This window comes from Coturnix japonica, chromosome 7, assembly GCF_054131305.1.
Source record: "Coturnix japonica strain WE chromosome 7, WE-NBRP24, whole genome shotgun sequence".
Classification (NCBI taxonomy): domain Eukaryota; kingdom Metazoa; phylum Chordata; class Aves; order Galliformes; family Phasianidae; genus Coturnix; species Coturnix japonica.
This window is the reverse complement of record NC_140669.1, coordinates 8099102-8123443: the sequence shown is the minus strand read 5'-3', so window position 1 is coordinate 8123443 and position 24342 is coordinate 8099102. Positions and strand designations below refer to the sequence as shown.

Sequence of the window (24342 nt, the reverse complement as noted above, 5' to 3'; positions counted from 1 at the left end):
CTGATTAATAATATATCACCTAGCATGGTAACAGCTAATTAAAAAAAAGTGAACTCTGAGGAATATGAACCACAACTGTGTCTTGTCCACTTGCCCAACATTATTTTTGTTGGAACTTTAGAACATTAAGGGTGCTTTCAGATGTTCTCAGCTGATGCAGCAAACATCAGCTGAAACAAAATATTCAAATGAATGCACTGAATGGAAAAAAGGCATTAAGGGACACATGGAAGGGTTTTGAGGTATTGTAAAACTTTGCTCATTTTTGTAATAGCTTCCATTTTGTCTCCTCAGCTGCCTAAATAAAATAGAAGTGTCTATAAGAGCCAGCAGTTATTAAAAATTCTATTCTGCTAACATGATGAATTTACTTATCTGAATTCTCTTTATGAAAGATTTTATATAAGCAGACACAGTCATTAAAATGCAAGCAATAAATCATACCCATACGGTATGTATCTACATTTAATGCAATTAAAACTATTCTAATGAAAGCAGTATTGGTTTTATGCCCCAATCTTGTGATAAAAAATTTTCAGCAGAAATTGTCACTTTTTTTCACTTGCCTGAATTAAGTGAAAGAGTGGAGCCATATCTTGTCCTTGACTTAGTAAGGGGATCTGAGCAGGCTGAGGTTAGCAATTGCATTCAGGTATGGAGTGTGCTTGTAGATAACAGTATACATGATTGAGTCCTGACTAGGTGAGAGGGTAAGCTATTCTTTAGGGGGATTCTGTCCAGAAGTAAGCCATGCAAGTCAGTTATATCAGCAGCTGTTGCTCTTTTATTCAGTAAAGTTCTATGCTGCACCATTTTTAAGGTGTTTAAGATCTATTTGCCAGCAAAGGTAATCCATAATACTTTAAATTCAGAAGAAAAAGAAAACACATGAACCACTGAATCTCTTTTTCCCTCTTTTTTCCATCCCTGGTTTTCTTCCAACTTTTCTAGTCTTATCCCAGGAAAACATTTTGGTGAATGTAAAATTTTAGAATGTATACATGTGTGATCTCATTGGATCATTAGAAAAATCTAATACATAGAGAAAGCATAGATCAATAGATTTTTTTTTTTCTTCCCAATGTCAGTAATGTAATGATTTCTTATAGCACTGTATAATGCACTGAAGATTATTCCTGGATGCTTAGATCTCACATGGCAGATGTAGGCCTAGTGCTTGCATTATTGATACAAAAGAACCTCAATGCCTGGTGACTATGATATATCTTATCTTTAGAATATCTGTCATGGTAGTTGTGCTAATATGTGTCGAAGTATGACTTAGACCACTGCGGCATAGGACTTAATGGAGGTGACTGGATATTACCAGTAAACAAATGAAATGCGAAGCATATCAGAATGAAAAGCAGTCTTGGCAGTGATGACCACTTTCTTCACTAAGTGATTGCTTTGATGCATTTGCCAGGCTTGTCCCCTCTGCTAGATCTCAGTGTACTGTCACCAGCCCTTTTGTATGTAATTATAAGTGAATTTCTCATTGCTGTTGGTGAGTGACTTCCAGTGACTCACTGGGGGTGGTTATTGCCTAGCCTGCCTTCTGCTCCCCTCCTCCTCTTTCCTGAGTGGTTTTCTGTTTTGTAGGGTGCAGATGTGCTGAAATTTCTTAGCCATCTAGCTTCTAATGCAAATGCATATTTTCTGTGAATGTCAGTGAAAGATATAATCTGTGCTGTCAGAAGTTGTTACAAGCACTTCCTTGTGTCCTGAACATCTATTGTACAGGCTGTCTTCAGCAAAGATCTGGGGCACACACTGTGTCTTGGTCTTTCCTGCTTCAACATCAAAGATGTGTTCAGTTGTACAATCGTTGAGACATAGGTTAAATTTACGTTTTTAGCAATGTCTGTATCATCAGCTATAAACAAAATTTCTCTTTTAATAGCTCAGACTGTATTTCCCTTCTGGCCCTCCTTTCACATCCATAAAAATGTCATTATCAATTTCTGGTATAATTTCCTTTTAATTTTACTGTCTTTACTTGGCTGTACTGTGCACACCCGCAGATCTCTAATTTAACATGGACATGTACATCAAAGCACTTTTAGCTTCTAGTATAGACAGTGTAAAATTTCTTCAGATAAACTGCAGTTTATTCAGTCGTAGAAAACAAGATTCAGGCTCATGGGCTTTGGTCACTTTTAGTACATGATTATATAGAGGGCTTGGGCAGCCGTGAGCCTATAAAGTAAATTGGCCAAGCCCTGCAGCTGCTCTTGTCCCCGTAATAGATGCTCCTGCCTTCCCAGCGTGTTCACTGTTAGATATGTTCCTCTCTTGGTTTATAGTTAGATGTTCATGTTAGGCACAGTGATGTATGCAGATGTGGCATAATAGACAACAGGAGACTCATCATTTCCAAATCAAGATGTACCTCATGCTTGGTAAAGCTAATTTTGGGAGATTATTTTTTTGTTGATGAAGGCAGTGTTTTGTTTGTTTTGTTTACTTCATCAGGTTCTTAGTGCAATTCTACCTCTTTCAGAGTCTCAGCAGAAGACCATCTTTTACATACATTAGTTCCCATGTCTTTTTGCTGGAACATGGGAATGTAAAGATGTTTGTGCTGGGTCAGACCAACAGCTCCCCACAGAGTCTTGTCTCTCTGATAATGGTAAAAAAGAAAAGGAAACCTAGAAGTGGAGCAGGTGCACAACTACATTGCCTGGGTACTTTCTGAGTTCTCAGTGGCTCCAGCAATGCTTTATCTTTTCCTGAAATTGTATGTTTGGTGCTTTTTATAGAATTCTATTCCCTGATCATCTCTGCACATTTCTTGAACTTAAAACTTTTAGTATCCACCAGTTCCCTAGCTTACCAATATGCTGTGTAAAGAACTATATATTTCTGTATGTTTTGAATCTGACTCCAACTGTCATCATTTAATATCACCATCCTTCTTTAATCCTTCAAGGAATTACAACATGATTCCACAGGATCAATTCTTTTCCATTATACCATAATTCCATGCCTTGGAATTTTATTCTTATAATCTGCCATTATCCAGTAGCAGGATCACTGGGTGATTATTGACGAACACTGTTTAGAAATCTTTGCAAAGGGTGACATCCTAATATATAGTCATCCAGTTCAAATGTACAGAGATGCCTTCAAGGGATCTGCAAACTACATTCATTGTCTCACCTGTGTGACTTGGATTATAACCTGGGATTTCTTGGCTAAGATATCCTAAGTACTTCTGTTGGAAGGGTATCCAAATTTAACAGCAGTTGACTCCCATGCGGGAATGTGAAATAAGTGTTTAAAATATCAGAAAGATAAATACAAGATAGTATCAGAATTGACCTTTTTTTTCTTTCTTTCCTTTTTTTTTTTTTTTCTTTTTCCATGGCTCCTTCAAAGAAGTCACCACACCTTTGCTAATCTTATTATTCTTTGAAATAAGCATTACTTCTTCGATTCAGGCTGATGAAAACCAAATAATAAGAATAATCAGAAATTAAGTTTTAAAGTGATTAACAATTATTACAGGAACTATGCAGAGGATTTATTGACTTGGTCTTTATGCTTCTGAAAAGGAGACCTATTTTGTCTTAATTAAATATATCATTTGCTAAAATTTTTCTTTCCCTTCTCCATCTTTTTATTTTTTATCTTTTTTATTTTTATTTTTCGTTTTTTTCCTTTTCAGCAGATAGATTGGAAAGATGAATATATTGCACAGATAGGGTGCTAGTTGTGCTGGTACCAGCTGTTTTAGTGCTTATGAAGTTTTGGTGGATGGGTAGGCTTACTGACTGCCCCGTGAAAGTCAGATCCACTGCTAAATGCAGAGGTAGGGACTTCCCTCCAAAAGTGGTTCTCTTTTCTTTTCTTCCTCTGTCGAAAGCTCTTTGGTTTCAGTGTAAGCAGAACTGGATGAAGTAGGTTCAGTCTTTACTTGCTTTATAAAAGCTGTTGGCCGTTTTGGTTTGAAAAATGGATTAAGACAGACTTGTTTTGTTCTGCTAACTTCCTATTACTGCTTCCAGTTTCCTGTTAATGCTTCTATGCCCTGCCTCAGTTTAAAATGTATCATTCTGTTTCTATGCAGAAGAAAGCTCTTCAAGTATTCTGTGGCAGTCTTTAGCAATGCTGTGGTTTAAAATAAAAATTTCCAAGAATTTTAGATATCTAATGGGTTCCCACTGATCAAACTGGAGCTGCACAAGGTGCAAAGGAATGTAGGATCTCACTTTTGTTTTTGTGGTCTTAATATCTTTGCTGTGATCCAGACTGCTGTGAATTCCACTACTTTGGAGCAGGATTTTGTGGCTGAACCCAAATGCGAATAAAAAACCTTATGAATTATGAAGCTGCTGCTTTGGGTTGAATTCTGCTATGTTTAGATCTAGGATCAGTTTGAAACCATAGGTGTAATCATACTAGAATATAAACATTGTAAAGAATAATTATTACACATAGCTCTTTTCTAAGAGTTTGTTCTCTTTGTTTTTTAAATATATATAGTTAGCATGATTATCATATCAGAGTGAAGGGAAGGAGTGAATTTCAATGCCCCCTTTTTTTTTTTTTTTTTTTCTCTTTTTCCTCTCAGGCAGATCAATTGTGAGAACTTTTAATGTGTTAGCCAATATCTGGGACCCCCATAGAAAGCAGCTCTGGTTGCAATTTTATCTGGGGACAAAAGTCCCTCTGTAACTTGCTGGGAAAAGCATGGTTTAAAATATGTGAACCAGCTTGGCTTTATTTACAGTTTTTTTTCCACTCAGAAATATTTCACTTGAAAATAATCATGGGTGAAAATAAATATCACGTTTATCAGCTGTAATACTTGGCATGGGAAAGAATGAGTACACTTTAAATAACAAAACAAGTGGCTTCAAAATAAATAAATGAATAACTAAACCCCACAATCACTCTCTGTCCAAGAACCCAGACATCTGTATGTCCAAGGATGCAGGAGAGCACTTAACCAGTGATATTTTTTATTCTCTTGTGTACTATATTATAAGAAGAATTAAGCAATCAGTGTGCTATTCTGGCAAACGATTCATAAATATGATTAAAATTCCTAAGAGAATAGGGCTTAGATTAGTCCAGTTCTACATTACAAAAGATTTATTAGTGCATGTTGGCATGAACTCCTAATATAATTACAGAGAGTACCAGTATAAAATGCCTCCACCAATACTGCTTATGTTGATGTGGTATACAATACAAGGTACAGGATTTAATCTATGTGAAAGCAAGTCATTCTTATCAACTAGTATTTTAAATCACCATGTAGTTTATTTAAACAGCTAATGTACAGAGTATGTAGAAAGTTTATATAATAGCCTCTGTTATCTAGAGACTTTAGAATATATGGGAGAATAACGGGATGGCGCAGTTTCTTTTCTGCTCTTATTTCTGTATTTCTCTATAACTTTGTCCATCAGCATAGATTTACTTATAGTCTCTGTTTTCTTTGCTCTTCTCATCTGTTTTAATTGTTCTTCTCATCCACTTCCATACCACTCTGAAAATTCATGGTCCTGGCTGATTCTCAGTATCTACTTTCTCAGTTCTTAATGCCATCTGCCATGCTGCAGAGATACTGCTGAATATCTCTGGTGGAAATCCTTTGATTCTGCTGACTTTCTGACTTAGAGATTTATACTTCTAGGATTTTTGTTATGTGATGAGTATCTTTGCTTGCAGTTTTCCCTGTTTGGTATTTTTTTATGAACTCTATACTCACCCCATTTAAAATCATTTATTTCCTCTTGTGTCCATGTACATTTATTAAGATTAACCAGACAGCATCAAAATTCAAGCTTCTTCCTCCTTTTTTTTCTGAAACACTGCTCACTTCTAGTTTGTCTCTTGCACTGATATTTATCTTACTAATGTTCAACTTGACTTATACCTGGAAGGCTTCCAGGCTGATTCTCTGTTCTCCTCCACTCCATCTGTCATATCTCCAAGCTTGTATGCTGTATTCTTCACAAAATTTTGCTGGTTTTAGGCATCTGTCATTTTGTGCCTGTTGATTCTCTTTCCAGACTTTGCTTCCTTTTAGGTAAATCTTCTTCTCCCTCTCCTCCTTTTTCTGTTTGTAGGTGTGTTTTTATATCACCAGGAATCCATTCTCAGCTTTTGTATCCTTCACAGCTTTATTTTGGACAATGTAGCCATAAACACAATCTTTATGAAGATATTGCTACTGTATTTTTGCAGTCTACCTCTACTCCAGCTAAATTCAACCTGTCTCAGAAAATCTTTTTGGTCCTCATTGGTCATCAGAACACAGTCATGTCGGACACAGTTCCAAAGTTTTCTTTACTGATGCATTCTTCTTCCTCTATTCAGCTCTGAGGTCTGAGAGCACTTGTTTGTCCCTGTAGCCATAATTCACATTGAAGGCCTGTTTGTATCAGTGCTATGACTATTATGATCTCATCTTCCTGTCTGACTTTGCAATGTAAAGCTTCACTTCGTTTGATTAATGGTGTTAATATCATCTTAGCTTATTCTTCTGCCTACATCTTTTGCTTTTAAAAGTCTATTTACTCATCTTCTCAAATACAAACTTCTGGTCTTTCTTTTAAAAGTTATATCTTTCTTTTTTTCCCTTCCAAGAGAGGTATTTTATCACAAATTTGAATTTTTGTTTGCTCTTCTGGCAGTACTCCTATTTCTTTGTGTGCTTTCTCTTATAGTACCCCATCTTCCTCAAAACTCTCCTGCAGTCTGTAAAGTTAAGTACGACCTTTTAATGACTGTATAGGTGGGTTAGCTTGTCTGAATCTTCTTATACTTAGCTTGCTGTGTATTCTTGTTTGCATATCTACTGCTTGTCTTTTAAGATACGTGACCATTGGCATAAACTATTTACTATCACTTCATGCATACTTTGCAGTATATATCTTACTGGAGCCCACAGGTGCTATTTTTCTTTCTCTGCATGTGAATACATATATATTTAGTAACAATACTACTAATAATAATAAAAAAAAAGATATTCAGATGAGCAAAAAGATATTCAGTATTTGCAGCTATGAGTGGGGATCCTTATGAGGCAAAATACAGACTGGGATATTGTTATTTGCTAAGTACCTGCAATGAGATGGTGCCAAAAAAGGCTCCCATGTACTGTTCGGTAAAAACTGGCAGTAGATCTGACTGATCCAAGTACCTAGCAGCACACAGCTTATCGTTTTAATAGCAAGTGTTATCATTTTAGAGTATGAACACACACACACACACTCACACAAATCAGTCTTAAGTAAAAGAAGGAAGTGCTGTGTTGGTCTGGTATGAAAAGCATCTGTTGATTATTCTTTTTCATCATTGTGTATGTAATTGCTTTTACTTTACAGCAATATAATGAAATACATATAATGGTGTGCAATTAAAAAAAAACATTACTTGTGCTGAACCAGTAAAACTCAGTAGCAAGTCATTTCTGCTGTTTTCTCTTGAATACTGGAAGCATCTAGATAAAAAAGTTTGAAAGCTTAATTGTAATGTGATACTGGTAATCTAGTAAATACATAAACAAATAGGTGAATGTTTCTGCCTGTTAGAAGGGTTGAAAAAACTTTTGCTTTGGAAAAGTTTCTGTACCGCAGAAGGATTTAGTGGCCATATGAGAAAACTGACAATGAAAACTGTGAAACTCTTTTCTAACACTAAAACTCTGGAGACAAAAAGCACTAAGTTATCCATTCTGAATTTTCTTCTGATGTTATTTCCTAAAGAGGTTTAAATATGTACTGCTTCTGGAGCAGGTTCAGAGGCGGGCCAGACAGATGTCCAGTGGTCTGAATTGCCTCTCTTATGAAGAAGGGCTAAGGGAGCTGAGCTTCTTCATTTTGGAGAGGAGAAGGTTTCAGGAAGACCTTATTTGCAGCATTCCAGTTCTTAAAAGGAGCTTATAATCAGGAGAGAGACAGACTTTTTACGTGGTCTGATAGTGATAAGGAAGAATGGTTTTAAAATAAAAGAGGGAGGGGTGTTGGATTTAAGATTAGAAAATTGGGGAAAAATGTTTCCCTCAGAGAGTGATGAAGTGCTAGAAAAGGTTGCCCAGAGAAGTTGTGGGTGCCCCATCCCTGGAGGTGTTCAAAGCCAGGCTGGATGGGGCCCTGAGCAGCCTGAGCTGGTGCCTGATTTAGCGTCTGGAAATCCTGCCCACGTCAGGGAGGGTTTGGAACTGGATGATCTTTAAGGTCCCATCCAACCCAAGTCATTTTATGATTCTGTGATTTTATACGGATGATTTAAGGACTGTTCAGACTGAACCCTACATTAGTATTCATACATTCTGGACAAGATAGATTTTTTAGAAAGAATTTTCAGTTGTATTCAGGAAGTTATTTACTAGTTTCAGACTAAACTAAAAAAGCCAATAAAATGAAGCCCTCTCAGCTTTGAGAGCTTTGATCATTAACTGGTGTGGTTCAATCTTCTCTTTTGGAGAAAGATAATAGATATAGAAGACTCCTCTGAAGAACCACAAGGATTCTAGTTTATTCTCTGTGTCTGCAACAGAAAATTGTACAATGTACAAAATTGTAAAAAAAAATAAATCATTTTTTATATGATGGATGAGAAGAAGGCCATCTTGTTTTTAACACTTTTTAACTATATTTGGTTTAGTCAGATTACCTCCACTACTAATATAGGAATGATATTATTAGCGTTGGCAGCAAACTTCTTATTAGAAACGTTATAAAAGAGTTTGGCCAATAAGAATGTTCACAGTCAATCAGTGTAGTAGTCCATTTACTATCCTGTCTCTTCAGATAATCAGATTATACAGTAAATTCTGGGGGGGTGGGGGGGGGGTGCTTCAATCTGTATTTAGCATACATTTGTATATAAAGTATATATACTTCAGTCTTACTACATTTCTGTGGCTATAAATGAAAAGGTCCTCTCTTCTAGTGTTGCATTTGCTGTAGAAACAGGTCCCAGTAACTTGGTCATGACCTCCTTTCTTCTTTGCGCTTGCTACTTCCACATGAGTAGCTGCTGCAAGAAGACTGCCTTCTATGATTCTTCTCCATGAGCTATTTCTAACGAAAGAAGTCTGGACACATTTCATCTAGAGACACCTCAGTTTTCTGAGGCTGAAAGCAAGACCTTTGAATTGAGAAGTGTATCCCACTTAAAACACAGTATATCTTACTGCTGATTACGAATCTAGAAATTAAAACAAACTTTTTACCATTTGATACCCAGGAGCAAATACCTTCTTGCACAGTGGGCTATGCTTAGCATGTTTAATTTGTAAATACACCTAAATAATTCTGTTATCCTGGCTATATCCTCACCTGGCATCAAGCCAGGAGGGAGCCCAGACAAGCTGAAAGTAAATCTGATTTAGGCCTTAGATAAAGTCTTCACATCTGTTCTTATGCTTTTGGAGTTTTCCTTAGTAGTTGACTTAGCCATTGCTATGAAGTGAAAAAAGATTTTTAGCTAATGGGACTGCATTAAGATGACATAAGATAATCAAATGATAACCACGGAGTAAAAAGTCTGAGCTTGAATCCTGTGCTTTTCTTACCTCAATAACTTACAAGTATTTTGATGGTGTTGTAAAGAATGCGAAGCAAAGGGAATCAAATTTCAGTCACAGAGATGTGAGCCAACTTCTATCTCCCTTCACTAGCAGCAAGGAGCACTGTCTTTTATTTATTTAGAGATCTTTCTGAGACTAGTAACTAATTAAATATTAGCTTACAAACTCAGCAGATGTGATGTGAAAGGAAGGAAGGAAAGAGAAAAGGTAAGGGAGTCTTAACTTGGCAGAACATGTTCAAAGGAACACAAATACTATAAGGGTCTTGTTCAAGTTTTGTAAGACTCTCACATTGTTCAGACATTGCTGATAGTTTTACTCCAAGGCATACAAAAGATGGCAAATGCAATTGCAATTAAATGCAAATGTTCAAAATAAGTACCAGAATCCAGAAAGAACTTAACAGCTTGCTATTTCATTACTGTATCCATTGTTAGAACTTTCTTTTTCTGTGTACTCCCCACTCCCTACCATTCTGTTGCTGCAGCCAAAGAATTCTTTTCTGATGGATGAGTGAAGGCAGGAAAAGTGGGGCATCTAGGTATTAATGAAATAAATAAATGTATTACTTTATCTTGAAATCTTATCTTCAGTTGCATATTTATATGAAGAATATAAGTAGCAAAGTAACGTAATTGCCCTGCAAATGCACTAAGTGTATTTCTTGTTTATTCTAAGAAAGGAGATTCTGTATCACATAATAAGGAAACATTTTAGTGTTTATGCATTTGTTCATGCACATGTGCGTAGTGCCTGGATATTGCATAATGTGTGTAGCCAGCACAGGATGCATTAAGGTATTATATGTATTAATGAGCATTTACTTGTCTCAGACAGCTTTGTTTTAATTGTGTGTGGTTTCTGCTTGTGTTTAGTTGCAATAGATTTATAACAATAGTATGTGGTTGTATTTACTGTCTATTAATTAATTATTAATTATCCATGTGTATATATTACAGGAATAGCATTATTGTATTAACAGTGTCAATAGCAGACCAGTTCTTTGGAGCCAGTTCTTTTTAGTGCAGTTTTTAGCAGTGCTGCAGAAGATGGTACTTGAGTCATACTAAGCAGTTCTTGACTTCTATAAAAAGAGAGAAAAGAAGAGGGGAAAAAGACACAACACAAGATGCTCTTATGCATATGACATTAAGCCTTGAGCAAGATACAAATCTGGAATGAAAACTAATTGCTTTCTACTTTTTGCATAGGGTGACCTATGTGGAGAAGAGCTGACCAAAAGAAGTATGTGTTTTGTGTTAACTAGTAGTGATTACTGAAGAAAGCTGCTACAAAGAGAACCATAGAAGAATTAGAGAGAAACTTTTAAAAATTAACTATTTAGACCTTACAGAATGGATATTATTATACAAAAGGTGTTTTTTGATGGGTCTTTCTTGATAAATGGTTAGAAAGGAGGAAGATGATATAGTACAGCTGGTAGAATGGAAAAAGTGATATTTCATCAGAAAAATAAAATTCACTGTCCTTCCCACTTCCACACTTCAACAGATTATTAGATAGGGTTATATGTAATAGAAGCAATTAAGTAGTAATTTTCAAAACAAGTTTAAATTTCTTCTCTTGTCTTTGGAAATAGAAAAGAATTACATCATTTAAACTGTAGGCATACACTGTGCATTAAATCAATTTTGTGTGACTGTGCCTGCTCAAGGACAATTTGAAGGACAGGGCTGAACATGGCAGTCACTAGCAATTTGCCTTCTACAACAGGAAGGCATGCATCTACATACAGCAGTTGTTGTGTTTTTTCGTTTTACCTTTCAAGTTAATTGTCTTTGCAAGCTATTCTCTGTGTTCTTGGCATCACTTGAGTTCAAATAATGCACTTTTCTTTATCTGTGTTAATGTCATCTTTATGAAATGACAAGCTGATCTTAACCAAAATGTTTGTAAAAATAGATATGTCACACAATGTGTCTGAAATAATTACAACACAAAGAGATATATAAATAAGATGATGCTGAAATCTTCATAATGGGAAGACAATCAAGATAGGCATGTGAGATCTGGATAAATGTGTAGAATCTCACTACAGATCACAGAAAAGGTGAGCACATGAGGTTTATATCACAAGCTTCATGGCAAAATATATGAACTAAAAAAATACATTAGAGTTCCATCTCCAAAAGATATAAATACTGATAATATAAAATAACAAAAAAATATTTTGTTACAGCTTTCTATTGTTTATAGGAATGCAGTATTTAATATAGTATGCAGTGTTTAGTATTCTGACAGGCACTCCATAGTCCCAGATGGCATTTGAGAATTATGTAGGTTGTCTAATCATCAATAAGTGGCTTATTTAGGGTAGTAATTAATACCATGATTATTTTCCTTATGAGTCAGCACATGATACATAGGCATAATTTCTACTGTGGAAAAAATAAAAATGCTTCTGCTATGCCATACATCTTACAGAAAGAAGAACGGTGAAAAAGGATTTTTGTTTATGTTGCAATTTTTACTATGAGTATATTAAGAATTTAATTAAGAATAGAAAGGATTTTCAATGAAAGTTTGAAAATCCCAAAGAATTTTCTGGAATACCAATACTCTTTATAGATGACTTTTTTAAAAAATATTTTTAAGAAAAGTAATTATCCAATTTACTGTAAACCATGACCAAAAATCAGAGAAGGAAAATAAAAGTAGCCATAATTTCTTCATCTAGAAATATCTTGAAATTCTACTGGTATATGCATCTACCTTACTGCCTAGTATAGCTAAAAATATTTCTTATATGCCTTTGTATGTATACATCTTTGAAATAAGTTACTTTCCTCTTCTTTTTGCTCCGTCATCTACCTTACAACTGAGATATTATTGAGTACTGAAGGCTCATGTAGTTTATAATTGCTGAAACTAAAAAACATCCACAAATATCTGTTATAAAATGATATTTCTTTGCTTTTCTAAATGCGCAGTTTCTCCATTAATTAAAATGATCTAGGTGTGAAAGGGCACTTCAGGCGTTTGTACAGCTTTCTAAACCATGAAGCTTTTTGTTACTTCTCACCATTATACTAACAAGTACTATCAAGAGTAGAGACCTCACTTTATAATCTGTTGATCTAAGGGTTGAAAATCTGGATTCCTAGCACTCACCACAACCTTCAGTCTTTATGACCACATACAAAAAACAGAAATCAAATGTCTTTATGACATTTTATTTCTTTTTAATTTTGTACAAACATAAGCAACTTTACATACATATTTCAATTTAAAAATGTGTGGTTGCAATGTAAATGATGCAGAGTTATTGCTCTATTTCTTGCTTTTCTGTACTCACCAATATGTTTAAGCTAGTATAAAGAAACACAAATTTTCATGTCTGTATTTATAAAACTTTTTCATTAGAATAGATTTTTCCTATGAGATATGTGCAGTGGTGAAAATCATTTCATTGTTCATTTGGTAAAATGCAAAAGGTGAAATCCTGAGCTGAGTAGAGTTGCTGAGCCCTGGTCTCTAAGGAGCCTGTGGTTTCCGCATGAATGCCTCAGCTTCTCCTTATCCTTCTATTCCAGATACGTTATTTGTTCTACTTTGTGTGTTTGCAGATATTTTACTTTTTCAGGGAAATTGTTTCCTGCCTACGTTTTAGTTAAACCATTCTTTGATAACACAAAATATTAACAAATATAATTCAAAAGAGAAAAAGGTTAGGCTGTTTCTAAATATATTTATTTTTATTTAAATATTTATTGCACTCTGATTGCAGCTCCAGAGAAATGCAATTAGACTGGCTACTTTAGTGTTGCTCTTGGATTAGAGCAAAAGAAAGTTAATCCAATGTATTTGTTTATGACATAACCTTTTTCCAGTCAGTTGTCATAGCTGTACACTGTATTACAAGATGGTAGTATAATTTGATGTTATGTTTTGAAAAGGCATAAAATTTGATTTTTACCAATTTCTAGTTTCCTATTATCTGTATATACTGTACACATGCCTAAATTGAATGGCTTAGTGCTTTACAGATTTTTTGTTTGTTTGTGTGGTTTTTTGTTTGTTTGCTTTTTAATGCTGTATGAATATTAATAATGGCACAGGGCAGATCATTGAGAAAGGCAGATAAGTAAGTATTATTGTCCCTATTTTACAGATGAAGAAGCTGAGGTAATGAGGTTAAGTAACTTTCTCAACACATCAAGTCAGTGACAGATCCAGTATTAGCAGTTGAGTACTTTCTGGATCCCTGTCTCATGCTTTAAACCATAGACCACAGTGTTTGCTGGACTCAGCAAGCAACTCATTGCAATAAAGGACAATACCAAGGACTCATACCTGGTCAGTGTGTCCATAAATTTGTTTGCAGGCTGCTCCAGTAGTTCAATATGGCTTAAACACCAAACTACTAGCAATATCATGTAATATTTCTGACTTTCATCGTATTCAAAGTGGGGGAACTGAAAAAGCAGCAGAATTCTGATATAAACATGGGGGGATTATGAAAAAGATTTAGTCTTCATGCCCTGCTCTGATCACATTGAAAGTGGTGGACAAAACTGCAGTGAAGTCATGGCTTTTATATACTTTGAGGATATTACAGTGGAGGGTCATGGCTGCTTGATACTTGAAAAGTCACGTAGAGCATGCATTTAATTTCTCATGCCTGTCTTATAGTTCTTCTTTGCCTATACTTCCAGTTTCTTATTATGACATTTAATAATATCTTAGTTTTCATGACATCCTAATAGAAAGCAGAGCATTACCAATTGCAGTTAAGTTTCTAGTCTTTAATCACCATCTGAAAGTGGAGAGAACCTGCCACAATTATTACTTGCATTGCTATAGTGCTTCTTTGAAAATGAGATTAGTTGTGCTAAACTACTTGTGAGCCCTTCACTTCCTTATTCCTTCCTCCAAGAAGGCAGCACAGGAATCACAGAAATTACTTCTGGACTAAGTGCAATATGACTCTTGTACTGGTAAATGCAAGATGGCTTTCATACTGCTCCCCGGGAAGTGAGAGTGCACAGTGCAAGGCTTGTTTAATTGGACTTTGCTCAGAGTTTGACAAGTGAATTGGCAACAACACAAAACTCCCAATTAAGCTGTTTTTCCCTGTAATATTAATGGAACAAACCCACTTCTGAGAATGAGGCAAGGCTGAGACTTGCTGTGACATTACAAGAGGAGGCAGAGAAGGAAGAGATTGCCAGAAGCTGAAAACTGAACACATGGGAAAGGAGAAGTCAAAGTGTATGAGCATATTTTGATAAATATTAATGAATTAGTTTGTATATAGTGTAGTTAGATGATCTGTTAAGCTTTAAAATTCCCTGTAATTTAATATTCTCCCCATTACAGAAATTCCCCTAAATTTACTTCTATAATGCCTTTTCAGTAACAGCAAAACACTGGTGGCTATGACTTACACTAGAACAGCACTACTTCTACATGGCTGTAATACCTGTTCTTCGGCATCCCCTCTGTCCATCCTCCCATGGGCATGGCACTGTGCCAGCCTGACCCACATGCCTAGTTAAGTCTTACTTCTTTAAATAATGGATTAATGTTACTGAATATGATGAAATTGTTTGTGAGACATACTGCTCTGATGCACTGCAATATATTTTTAGTGAATTCTGAATTATTAAACGACAGAGCAGTTTGAATAGAAAGCCTTTTCTCTATGTCAGACTTAAGTTATGTGCTATTATCTACTAGAAAGCTGAAGACAACGGTAATGCTTGCAGTCTCTTTCTTTAGCAGCCTAGATACTTGGTGCTGACACACTCCTAAGATTTTTCTATATAAAACAGCTACAGTATGACAGCTATTTTTAAAAAAGAGAGAAGCCTGAAACAAAAAGCTTAGATCCAGAATTTATGACATCTAGCTCTAGATGTGAATCTTTTTGCCTAGGGCATCTGCTCTTTAAGGATTGGTTCTCATGTGATTTAATTTCTTGTTATGTTCTATTGCACTCTATATATAGGCGCATATTTAGCGTGTGACTCTGGTATTCAAATCCCTTGCTTCAGACTTTCATTAGGATACCAATTTCATATATAGAAATTATGCAGTTCTGGTCCTAATATCACTTACTAAAACCCTTACACTAAAGAGAAATATGAATTCATGATATATTAACCAATGGTTTTGTATAGTTAATACTTTTTTTCTTCATCATTATTTACTGGAAACCACTCTGTATCACCATGTGAATTATAGGCTCTATTTATTTATTTATTTATTTTAAACAATTGCTGATGTTAGGCTTCTAGCAAAACCAACTTGTTGTTTTGCACCGCATCCAGTGCCTCGCTTTTTCCCAAAATATTTCTGTACTGAGAGATTTGTGATACTTTCATGTGCCTGAGGTGTCTGAAATGACTGCCTTCTATAGCTCTTTTTAGTTAGAGCACAATGCACGGCATAGTATGTTTAGAGTGCAGTAGAAAATACATTTAAAATGCACATGAGCGCAATAAAAATTAGGTATAAAATGAGTTCCAGAGGAAGGATATATTTTGTTATTTTATGCTGTTAGTGTATGGTGTTTGTCTTCATTGTAACTACAGCTCGGTTTTTGTAAAGAAAAACAAAAACTTTGCAAATGGTAAGTCTAGCCACTTGTTTTCATAATATTAATGTTTTCTTTCTCATCATATTGCCTCTAAATATCATTCTCTAGCTTTGCCAAAGTATAAGGAGTGTTAGTGCTAATAATTTGGGAATTCTGCTTGTAGCTCAGTATATTTCATATTGTGTAAACAAAAATGCATATACAATCTCTTTCTTCAAGAACACAAGAATAAAGCTACCTCAGCCAGAGACTTCTATTCTCATTTCTTTCATTGTCTTATCAGCTCATATTTTTTGTAGTTCACGTAAATGATGAGTAGTTTACTCATCATCTTGCCCATTTCAGCAGAAATACTTTATGTCAAAATTAGCTGTAATCAGACCTCAATAAAAACTGACACAGAAGGAATAGACTTTAATGATGAAAATGAAGCTCTGAAAAGCTTTTGGTTCCTGTGTTGATAGAGTAAACAAATAAATAGTAAACATATCCTTGTTTCATAGCACTCTTTGGGCTTGGTGATAGATTCCTAATGGGAAGCAGCTTACCTGTCCTTTTTTTCTGTTTGCAGAGAAATGATGAAGAAGCTGTTGTGGATAGAGGTGGAACTCGCTCCATTCTCAAAACTCATTTTGAAAAGGAAGATCTAGAAGGTGAGAGATTATTTTTATGTGAATTACATTGTCTCTTTCTTCTGAGAGTTCTGAAACTCAGTTCTAATGTGTAAACTTATTGATTGGAAGACTAAAAGTGAATGGGAGAGTGAAATGTCATCAGTTATTCTAAAAAGAGAAATAAGAAGAGAATTTTCTCACTAATGTTCAAGTAAAGACAGTGGTGGAAATTGGTTAGTTTTCACAGTGTTCTATCATCAAGTCCTACAAACAGACATGAGTGGATTTAGTAAGTCTTTTTATTCTGAAGTTTTCAAAAGCACAAACACTGGTAGGACAGATGATTTAGCAGCAGAGGGCTATGGAGGAAGTAGTGCTTCCTATTTTATTATTCTGGTCCATGACGCCAGAGGGAGATGTTGGTGGTATGACAGTAGAGGTTTAACCTTCCCACCAATATTCCTTTACATGCTGTTGCTGTGTGACAGATGGCAGCAGAGGGGCAGACTGACAAAATGGTGTCTGACATGGAAGTGCATGTGAAGCAATAGTGTATAATGGAATTCCTCTATATGGAAAAAATTATACTAATTGACTTTCATTGTTGCTTGTTGAATGTTTACAGAGACCAAACAGTGTATGTGAGCACAGTGGGGTTGGTGAGTGGTGCATTTCTGCAGTGGTGACAATGATGTGAAAGGCAAGCCATATTCCAGATAGCATGAAAGGTCTTGTTCATTGCTGGTGAAAATGCATAGCCAGCAGTGGATATATACTACAGAAACACCACAGAAATACATACCTGATGAACTAAGCATGTAGAAGGAAGCAAGTTATTTTATTATACTGGACAAATAGTTTAGATAATATTTTTTTCTAAACAAAAAGTTTAGAAATCTCGGAATGAATAGTGTTATTCTTGTTATGAGTACTCTTCCACTTCATTACTGAGATGTGTGACCCCCCAGTCATAATTACTGGATGACAGTGAATTCTTATTGCACATAGGATATCCCACTCTAGAGGCTGGAACCTGTTGACTTTGTTAGCTTCTGAGACCCAGGAACTAGCTAAAATGAAATACTAAGATCTAGGGTGTTTTTAAACAGTACATCTAAAGAGTTAATTGCCTCAGTTCCAAAGAGAGTTATCTCTGTTAGTACATGGACCCTAGCTCTCTAAATGGGTTTCCTTGATTAATTCAGTTGATCCTCATGATTTGTTTTCTTTTTTTCACTCTGCCTGTATGAATTTTGCATTTTTCATTGCACAGTGGCCATATTGGTGATATCGTGTAAACTTCAACATGATAGAGGGCAATGCCTTCCTGTAGCTTGCTTACTCCCTTAGCAAACTGCTTCCCTTAGCAGAGCATCAACATACAGACATGGTTGCAATTCAGACTTTTCAGTTCAGGGCAAGTCTGAGCATGTGCAAAGGTAGAGTTTCCTGCCTCCAATCTCAAGTAGGATATTTCTAGGGTGATATGATAGAATTTTGATGTCTCCAGAGACCTGTAATGACCATGTTGCCCCACAAATCCCTTTGTGCAGTCTTGCTCTTTGTCTTCTGCAGTCTTCAGTCACAGGAATGCATCCTTGGCCAGCATGCAACTGTTGTACTTGATGTCCTTAGAGAAACACCTGATAGAAGAACTGCAGTGATCTGTCTTTCATTCTCTTTGTTAATGAAACACAGGGTTCTCTGGAGGAGTCTACCCAGAGAAATGTTCTTTTGCTCAATCATTTTTACTGATGATCTTTTAAAAAACTGACAGCTTTCTGGAGAAGGATGTCTTCAAGATTAGTCACATGGGTAGACATAAGCGTTAGGGCAGTCAGAATTATTCTGATGTATATTTTAGGTTCCACATGTGACTGTGGAACACAAAATCCCATCTCAAAATATGCACAAGTATATCATTTAAAAACTGGATTTAATTACTATTTTCCCCCACCATCCTGCATGTAGAGCTGCTCCTGTGAAATATCACTAAAAATATTCTTTTAAAAATCTGCTCATATGTTGTCATCAGTAGAAACCAAAATATGATAGTGACTTCCAGTTGCATCCTCCATCCCAGGCTTTCCATCAATTTAAATTGTTTAAAAATTCTGTAATTGGACAATAAGTCTGGTTTTCTTCAAAAAACAAAATCACACTTCTAACAAAACGACTGCTTGATGTAGAATCCTTCTTAATGTGCTTAGCTTTCTCATATATTTTGTGTCCTCTCTGAGATCAGATCCTTGTATCTTTAAATACATAATCACTGCATCCAGAAATACCAAGTGACATAAAAATGTTTGAAGAGATTGTACATTTTAATGATCAGGCTGCTGTTAATAGCATGTTCTCTTGTTTCACAGCACAGCCAGGCACTTTTCCATTTCAAAACAGTGTATGTGACTCACAAATGTCACAGTCTTATTCCTACCCAATGTACATTGTAATGTACTTTGCTAAAAATTTACCTTTTTCCTAAATACATAACAGACATAAGCTATAAAATATGAAATTATATAATCAGGTGCTAATTGCGTAGCTTGGTAAAATCATATAATTAGATCATTAATATGCATTATACAATTAGCTCTTTGGAAGATATTTCATTTGGTTTGTGTTTTAAAACTATAAATAGCTAGTTATTGAATAGTCTAGCAAAGAAGAGTTTTGACAGTTTATAATTCAACAGCATTGTATCAAACTTTCCAAAAACTGCTATTTGAATGAAGAATTAATGATTACTTAAATATGAAATTCAGTTTTCATTTTCTTCTCCTTAAATTTTAAAATCATAACTGTTCTTCTATTCTTTAAATTGTAGACTATCAAGTTTAAATGTCAGATATAAAGATTTAAATAGGAACTAAAATTTCCAATTGAAATTTCTTAGCCTGACAAATACTTGTATTTGCATATTTTGAGGCAGTCATTGTGCAAATATGTTGGAACTGCATATCATGCATATATACATATACATATATATATATATACTGCCTGATAGAACATTCCTCAGAACTAGAATTTTATTTTCAGTCTGTCTAGATCAGTTTTTTCTGTCTCTGCATAGCATGGCAAATTAAAAACAACAAAAGCAAACAAACAACAAAAGCAAAAAAATCCAAACCTCCATAACTGGGGACATAGGCTGGAATTGCAGGATTTCTGAAGTGACATGCTGTTCATCTTCATGCCAGTAATGATACATGCAGTATGTGCTTCAAATTGTATCTTTTACCTTCACCATTGTAGTTCTTCAGAAGCAGATTGTGTGTGGAGCTTCAGCATTCAGATTTTCCACATGAATAATTTTTCCAAGTAATTCATTTTTATTGTGTTGTCAGCTCAAGATCAGTCACTAATACAGAACAGGTCATTTGTCTGATTGTCGCATTAACAAAGGGTTGAAGGAATAACTCCTAAAGGCAAAACCAGAAAAGAAGCCTGTTTCCCTTGGTTATAAACATGTTTTTTCAACTTATCTTTCAGTGTCTATACATTCAAAGTTTCTACTGCAATAAATACACTCTTATTTTTATCAGTAGTGGAATGCTTAAGTGGGAATTAAATACTGATTCTGAATGATATAGGATTTCACTGCATCAAGAAGGACAGTTTGTACACATAGCTGTACTGGGAGCAGCTAGATATGTTCCCATTAACAGATGGGCACAACAAAAAATAATTGCTCTCAGCTTATTCTCTGTTATTGTCTATACCTGCTATTTATTCATTGTTTAGTAATAACAGTCTTCTGACAGAATGAGTGTGTGTACTTCATGTTTCTCTCAAAAAGGAGTATTTAGGTTGATCTGTATGTGTCTGGAGATCTCATGCTCTCTGTTCATCTGCTTAGACTTTTGGACAATAAAGATATGCAAAAAAATTGGCCCTGAATGCACTCAGATTAAGACCTTTGTTTATGCTCTTCATATCAGCTGAGAGAGAAAATGACTGTTGTCATCTCTATGTATAGTCACCTGAATCTTTTTGTCGAGATTGCAAAAACTGCTGTGGATATAAGTGTCATCTGATCTGAGAGGTAGCTGTGACAGGGAGATGGTTGGAGATGAGGTAGTTTGGTGGAGGCCAAGAAAGAATTGGGAATGAATTCTGTCTCTGTTGAAGCAAATTGCAAAATGGTACTTGATTGCAGCTTAATCTGTTTGTACTTTGTGCTTTTTATCTACCTAAGAAGTGTGGGAAATATTTGTGTCGTGGGAAATCAAGTTTGCCTTCTTTTGAGCCTCTCAGGACACATAAAACATGTTATCCAGAATATGAATCATGTACATGAGAATATGCATTCTGACACTTTTGATAAAATTTTAATTACATAGACTGTCACTAAAAGTCTTTAAAGACTGCAAGCTAAATTAGGAAATAAGCATTACCAGTACAGTGTGGAGTATGGTGCAGAAGCTGAGGATTTAAACTTAATAAACAGAATTAATCTGAAATGTTAGTATGCTCATGCAGATGCTTAGTAATTAGCAACCTTCTTGAAGATTCACTTTGATAGGTGTCCTGCTACCAAGAATGCAGAAATCCCAGAGTATTTTATTCTTCTCTTCTGAACATAGTAATATTAGTTATTGTTTCTTTTCTTTATTATTTTATTTTATTTTATTTTATTTTATTTTATTTTATTTTATTTTATTTTATTTGTTGTAGTTTGTGGCAGTTTATAATTTATAGTTAGGATTTATATATGAAAAAAAAACATTGTGATTGAACTCTAATCTTCATATATTACTGAGTGAAAATCAGAGTAGCTCCAAGGCAGGAAATTAATCCAGTTTCAGAGACATTTTGTAGAAATAACATAATAGTGGAACTGCCTGCCACTAACATTATTTACCTGAAAATTAGTAGGACCTAGCAGCTCACAGAACTGAGAGGACATTAATCATCTTAACCTGCTAGCCTTGCATCAGCCTTGACCATGCATAGAAGAAAGTCAGCTACTAACTCTACTTGGCTGAACAGGAAGAGTGACCAAGGTGTCCCCTTCCTTTGGCTGCCAGGAAGCTACAGCTATTGCAGTGTTATCCCATTAGATCCCTTGGTCCAAGCTTCCTTGGCTATGCTTTTCTTGGGTGTCCTGTTCATTCTGCTACTCAGTCTGATCTTCCAAGTGCTCCCTGTGGTAATGTTCATTAGACTTAGAGGACCAGAAATAAACTGTGGATGTAAACATTTTGTGAGAGATGTGGGTTGGGCTGTGTCTATAATGCTAGCTGTGGCTGAATAGGTGCAGTACATATTTTATATTCTATAATAAAGTCTCTTAAAAAAAAACCTCAACATTTTGGCTTTACATGCGCAGAATTCTTTCATTTTGTTGCCTAGCAGGTATTACATGCGTAGCTCATTCCCTTAGTCATTTCCAACTCCATTTCATCTCTTTCTGTAGTACCTCTCATCTATTTTGGTCTGTTTTTACCTATGTCTCCAAATATTCCTTGAGATCACTCTCTTTTATTATTATCTTGAGCTGTGCTTAAACTCTTGCCTTGGCAATTGCCCAGTTTGGTCCCTTTGGATGACTCTCCTTTCCCGATCCAAATGACTCCATGTTCATGGAAAAGTGGATTCACTTTGCAAATTTGTGAATAATGCCACCAGACATTTTAGCAAAGTTACTTTGAAAGTTCACATGAACAATAATGAAGCACTGAAAGCAAACTTGTTATCACATAAAGTCTGAAAGCCAGTCTTTTGTTGTCTTCAGTTTTAGCTTTAAGTTTTGAAATTTGACATTACTTTGAACTTCATGAAAAAAACTGGAGCATTGCAAGATAGTCATTCAAAATATTTAGCTCTTAACATATAGTTACGTTAGTACTGAGTTTGCTCTTTTTTTACTGGTCAACATCTTCCCTCCAAACTTCAGTGGAAAGTGGATGTATGTGTGAGGGGACTCCATTATGTTGTTTCTGCTGACTTATTTTTATTTTTATTTATTTATTTTTTTTTAATTGCCTGGAAGGTCTGAGACCTGATCTTGTCATAGGATTGTGTATACAGTGTCCCTGGACTCCTCTGGAACAACATAGAGAAATGGGGAAATGAACATAAAAGCAGTTAGAAAGATCTTTTCAGTCCAGCTGCAGTCTGGAAAAATATTTTGTTAAAAGGATAGATTTGTTGGGAAGGCAGAGATCAATCAGTGCTCTTTAAAAAGGTCCTGTAATGACCTCAGTGTGATGCTCTTATGTTTTGTATTCAATATATCCTTAATGCTTAATGAGCCAAAATATGGTTTTAAAGTCTATGTGATTTCTGTTGTATTTTAACCCAGAATGTTAGTTTCAGTATGATCTAAAAAACTCCATGGCGGCTTTTTGTTCATTCTTCCAGATCATGGCATTGCAGAAAGATAAAAAAAAAATAAAAAATGTCCCTTGATCAAACCTTATCCACAAACAACTATGTAAAGTGTTGGTTTAGGAAGTACAGCTTTTCTCTTTTCTGCTTTTCTGCTTTTTCTTTAGCTCTGCCTCCTTGCTGCACTACAATAATGAATAATGACTCACTTCTCTCAACTCCTACACAGTTCAGCATAATCACTTGTTCTCCTGTAAGGAAAAATAGGGTTTGGTGTTTTTTTTTTTGTTTTTTTTTTTTTTTAACTCTTCGTGGACCGCTGCTTTTCTATCTCTACCTCACCATTCATTTTTGAGTGCATTTGGCTCAGCTCTAACTGGGAATACATATAAAATGTTTCAAGGCAGTGAGTGTTTTCTGGAAGGGAGAGAAACCTCATTCTCTCGCTGAGGTCAGCAGTCATTTGTGACTTGAGCTGAACCATTGGCAATATTTTCTCTCTCAGGGCATCTTGACATTGCAGTGCATTTTCTTAGTAGGTCACAGAAGCCTGCCTTTGCTCTTTTTCTGGAAATGTGTCAAGAGCCATCTGCCCCTGTCCATTGTGTCCATGAGCCTGTGATCTGGGTCTTGGCAGAGACCCAAGTGTAGCTGATAGTGGAGAGAAGCGGAGGCAGGTGTCCCATCTGTACTTGGAGCTCGTGGATGTCCCAATCCATGGCAGGGCAACTCCTTTGCATGCAACAGATGCTAGCTTGGCTGGTTCACTGAAATACATATTTGAGTCCCAAATGCTTGGTGTAACATGGAGACACATTTAGCCTCTCCTGATGGGAAAGCAGGGAGGTGAATGTTCCTTATACGTGTGTTCTGACTACCAAATTGGTGTGTGTTTTTTATGGGTAAAATTATTTGGAAGGAGAATAGAGGGCATGTAGGCAAAAATGTCTGCACACTCAGCATTCTGTTAAAAAGATCTTGATTTTTGTAAACTAACTGAAACAACTGAATTCCTTTCTCTCCATCTCCATTGTCTCTTGAAAAATCATATCCATTCAGACAATTGTAATGGTATTTCCCATTCCCACTATTTCACATTATGTCTTTGAACACCATTGATTATAACGGGATATGTGTTTTCAAAGTCCTAGAAATACCACTAAATTTATTTCCGTTTTGTTTACTTCATGAGTAAGTTAGGAGCTTAAACAGGCTTCAGTTTTAAAAGTGCAGAATTTTGAAATCCAGGTTTTGAGAACTATTTTTAGGTCTGCCATTTT

At 35.5% G+C, this 24342-nt stretch overlaps 1 protein-coding gene across 16 annotated transcripts in view; it reads left to right on the top strand.

The window, feature by feature from the left end:
- The window catches only part of SLC4A10 (solute carrier family 4 member 10), a 139184-nt gene that overhangs the window by 35862 nt on the left and 78980 nt on the right, over positions 1-24342 (top strand). For all 16 annotated transcript variants that reach the window (XR_014948201.1, XR_014948200.1, XR_014948198.1 and 13 more), the window contains exon 2: positions 16687-16768. Coding sequence is in view for 10 of the 16 variants with exons in the window: in XM_085553011.1 (XP_085409137.1) it covers positions 16687-16768 (82 nt within the window). In the remaining 6 variants the exon portion in view is untranslated. The remainder of the gene's footprint in view (positions 1-16686; positions 16769-24342) is intronic.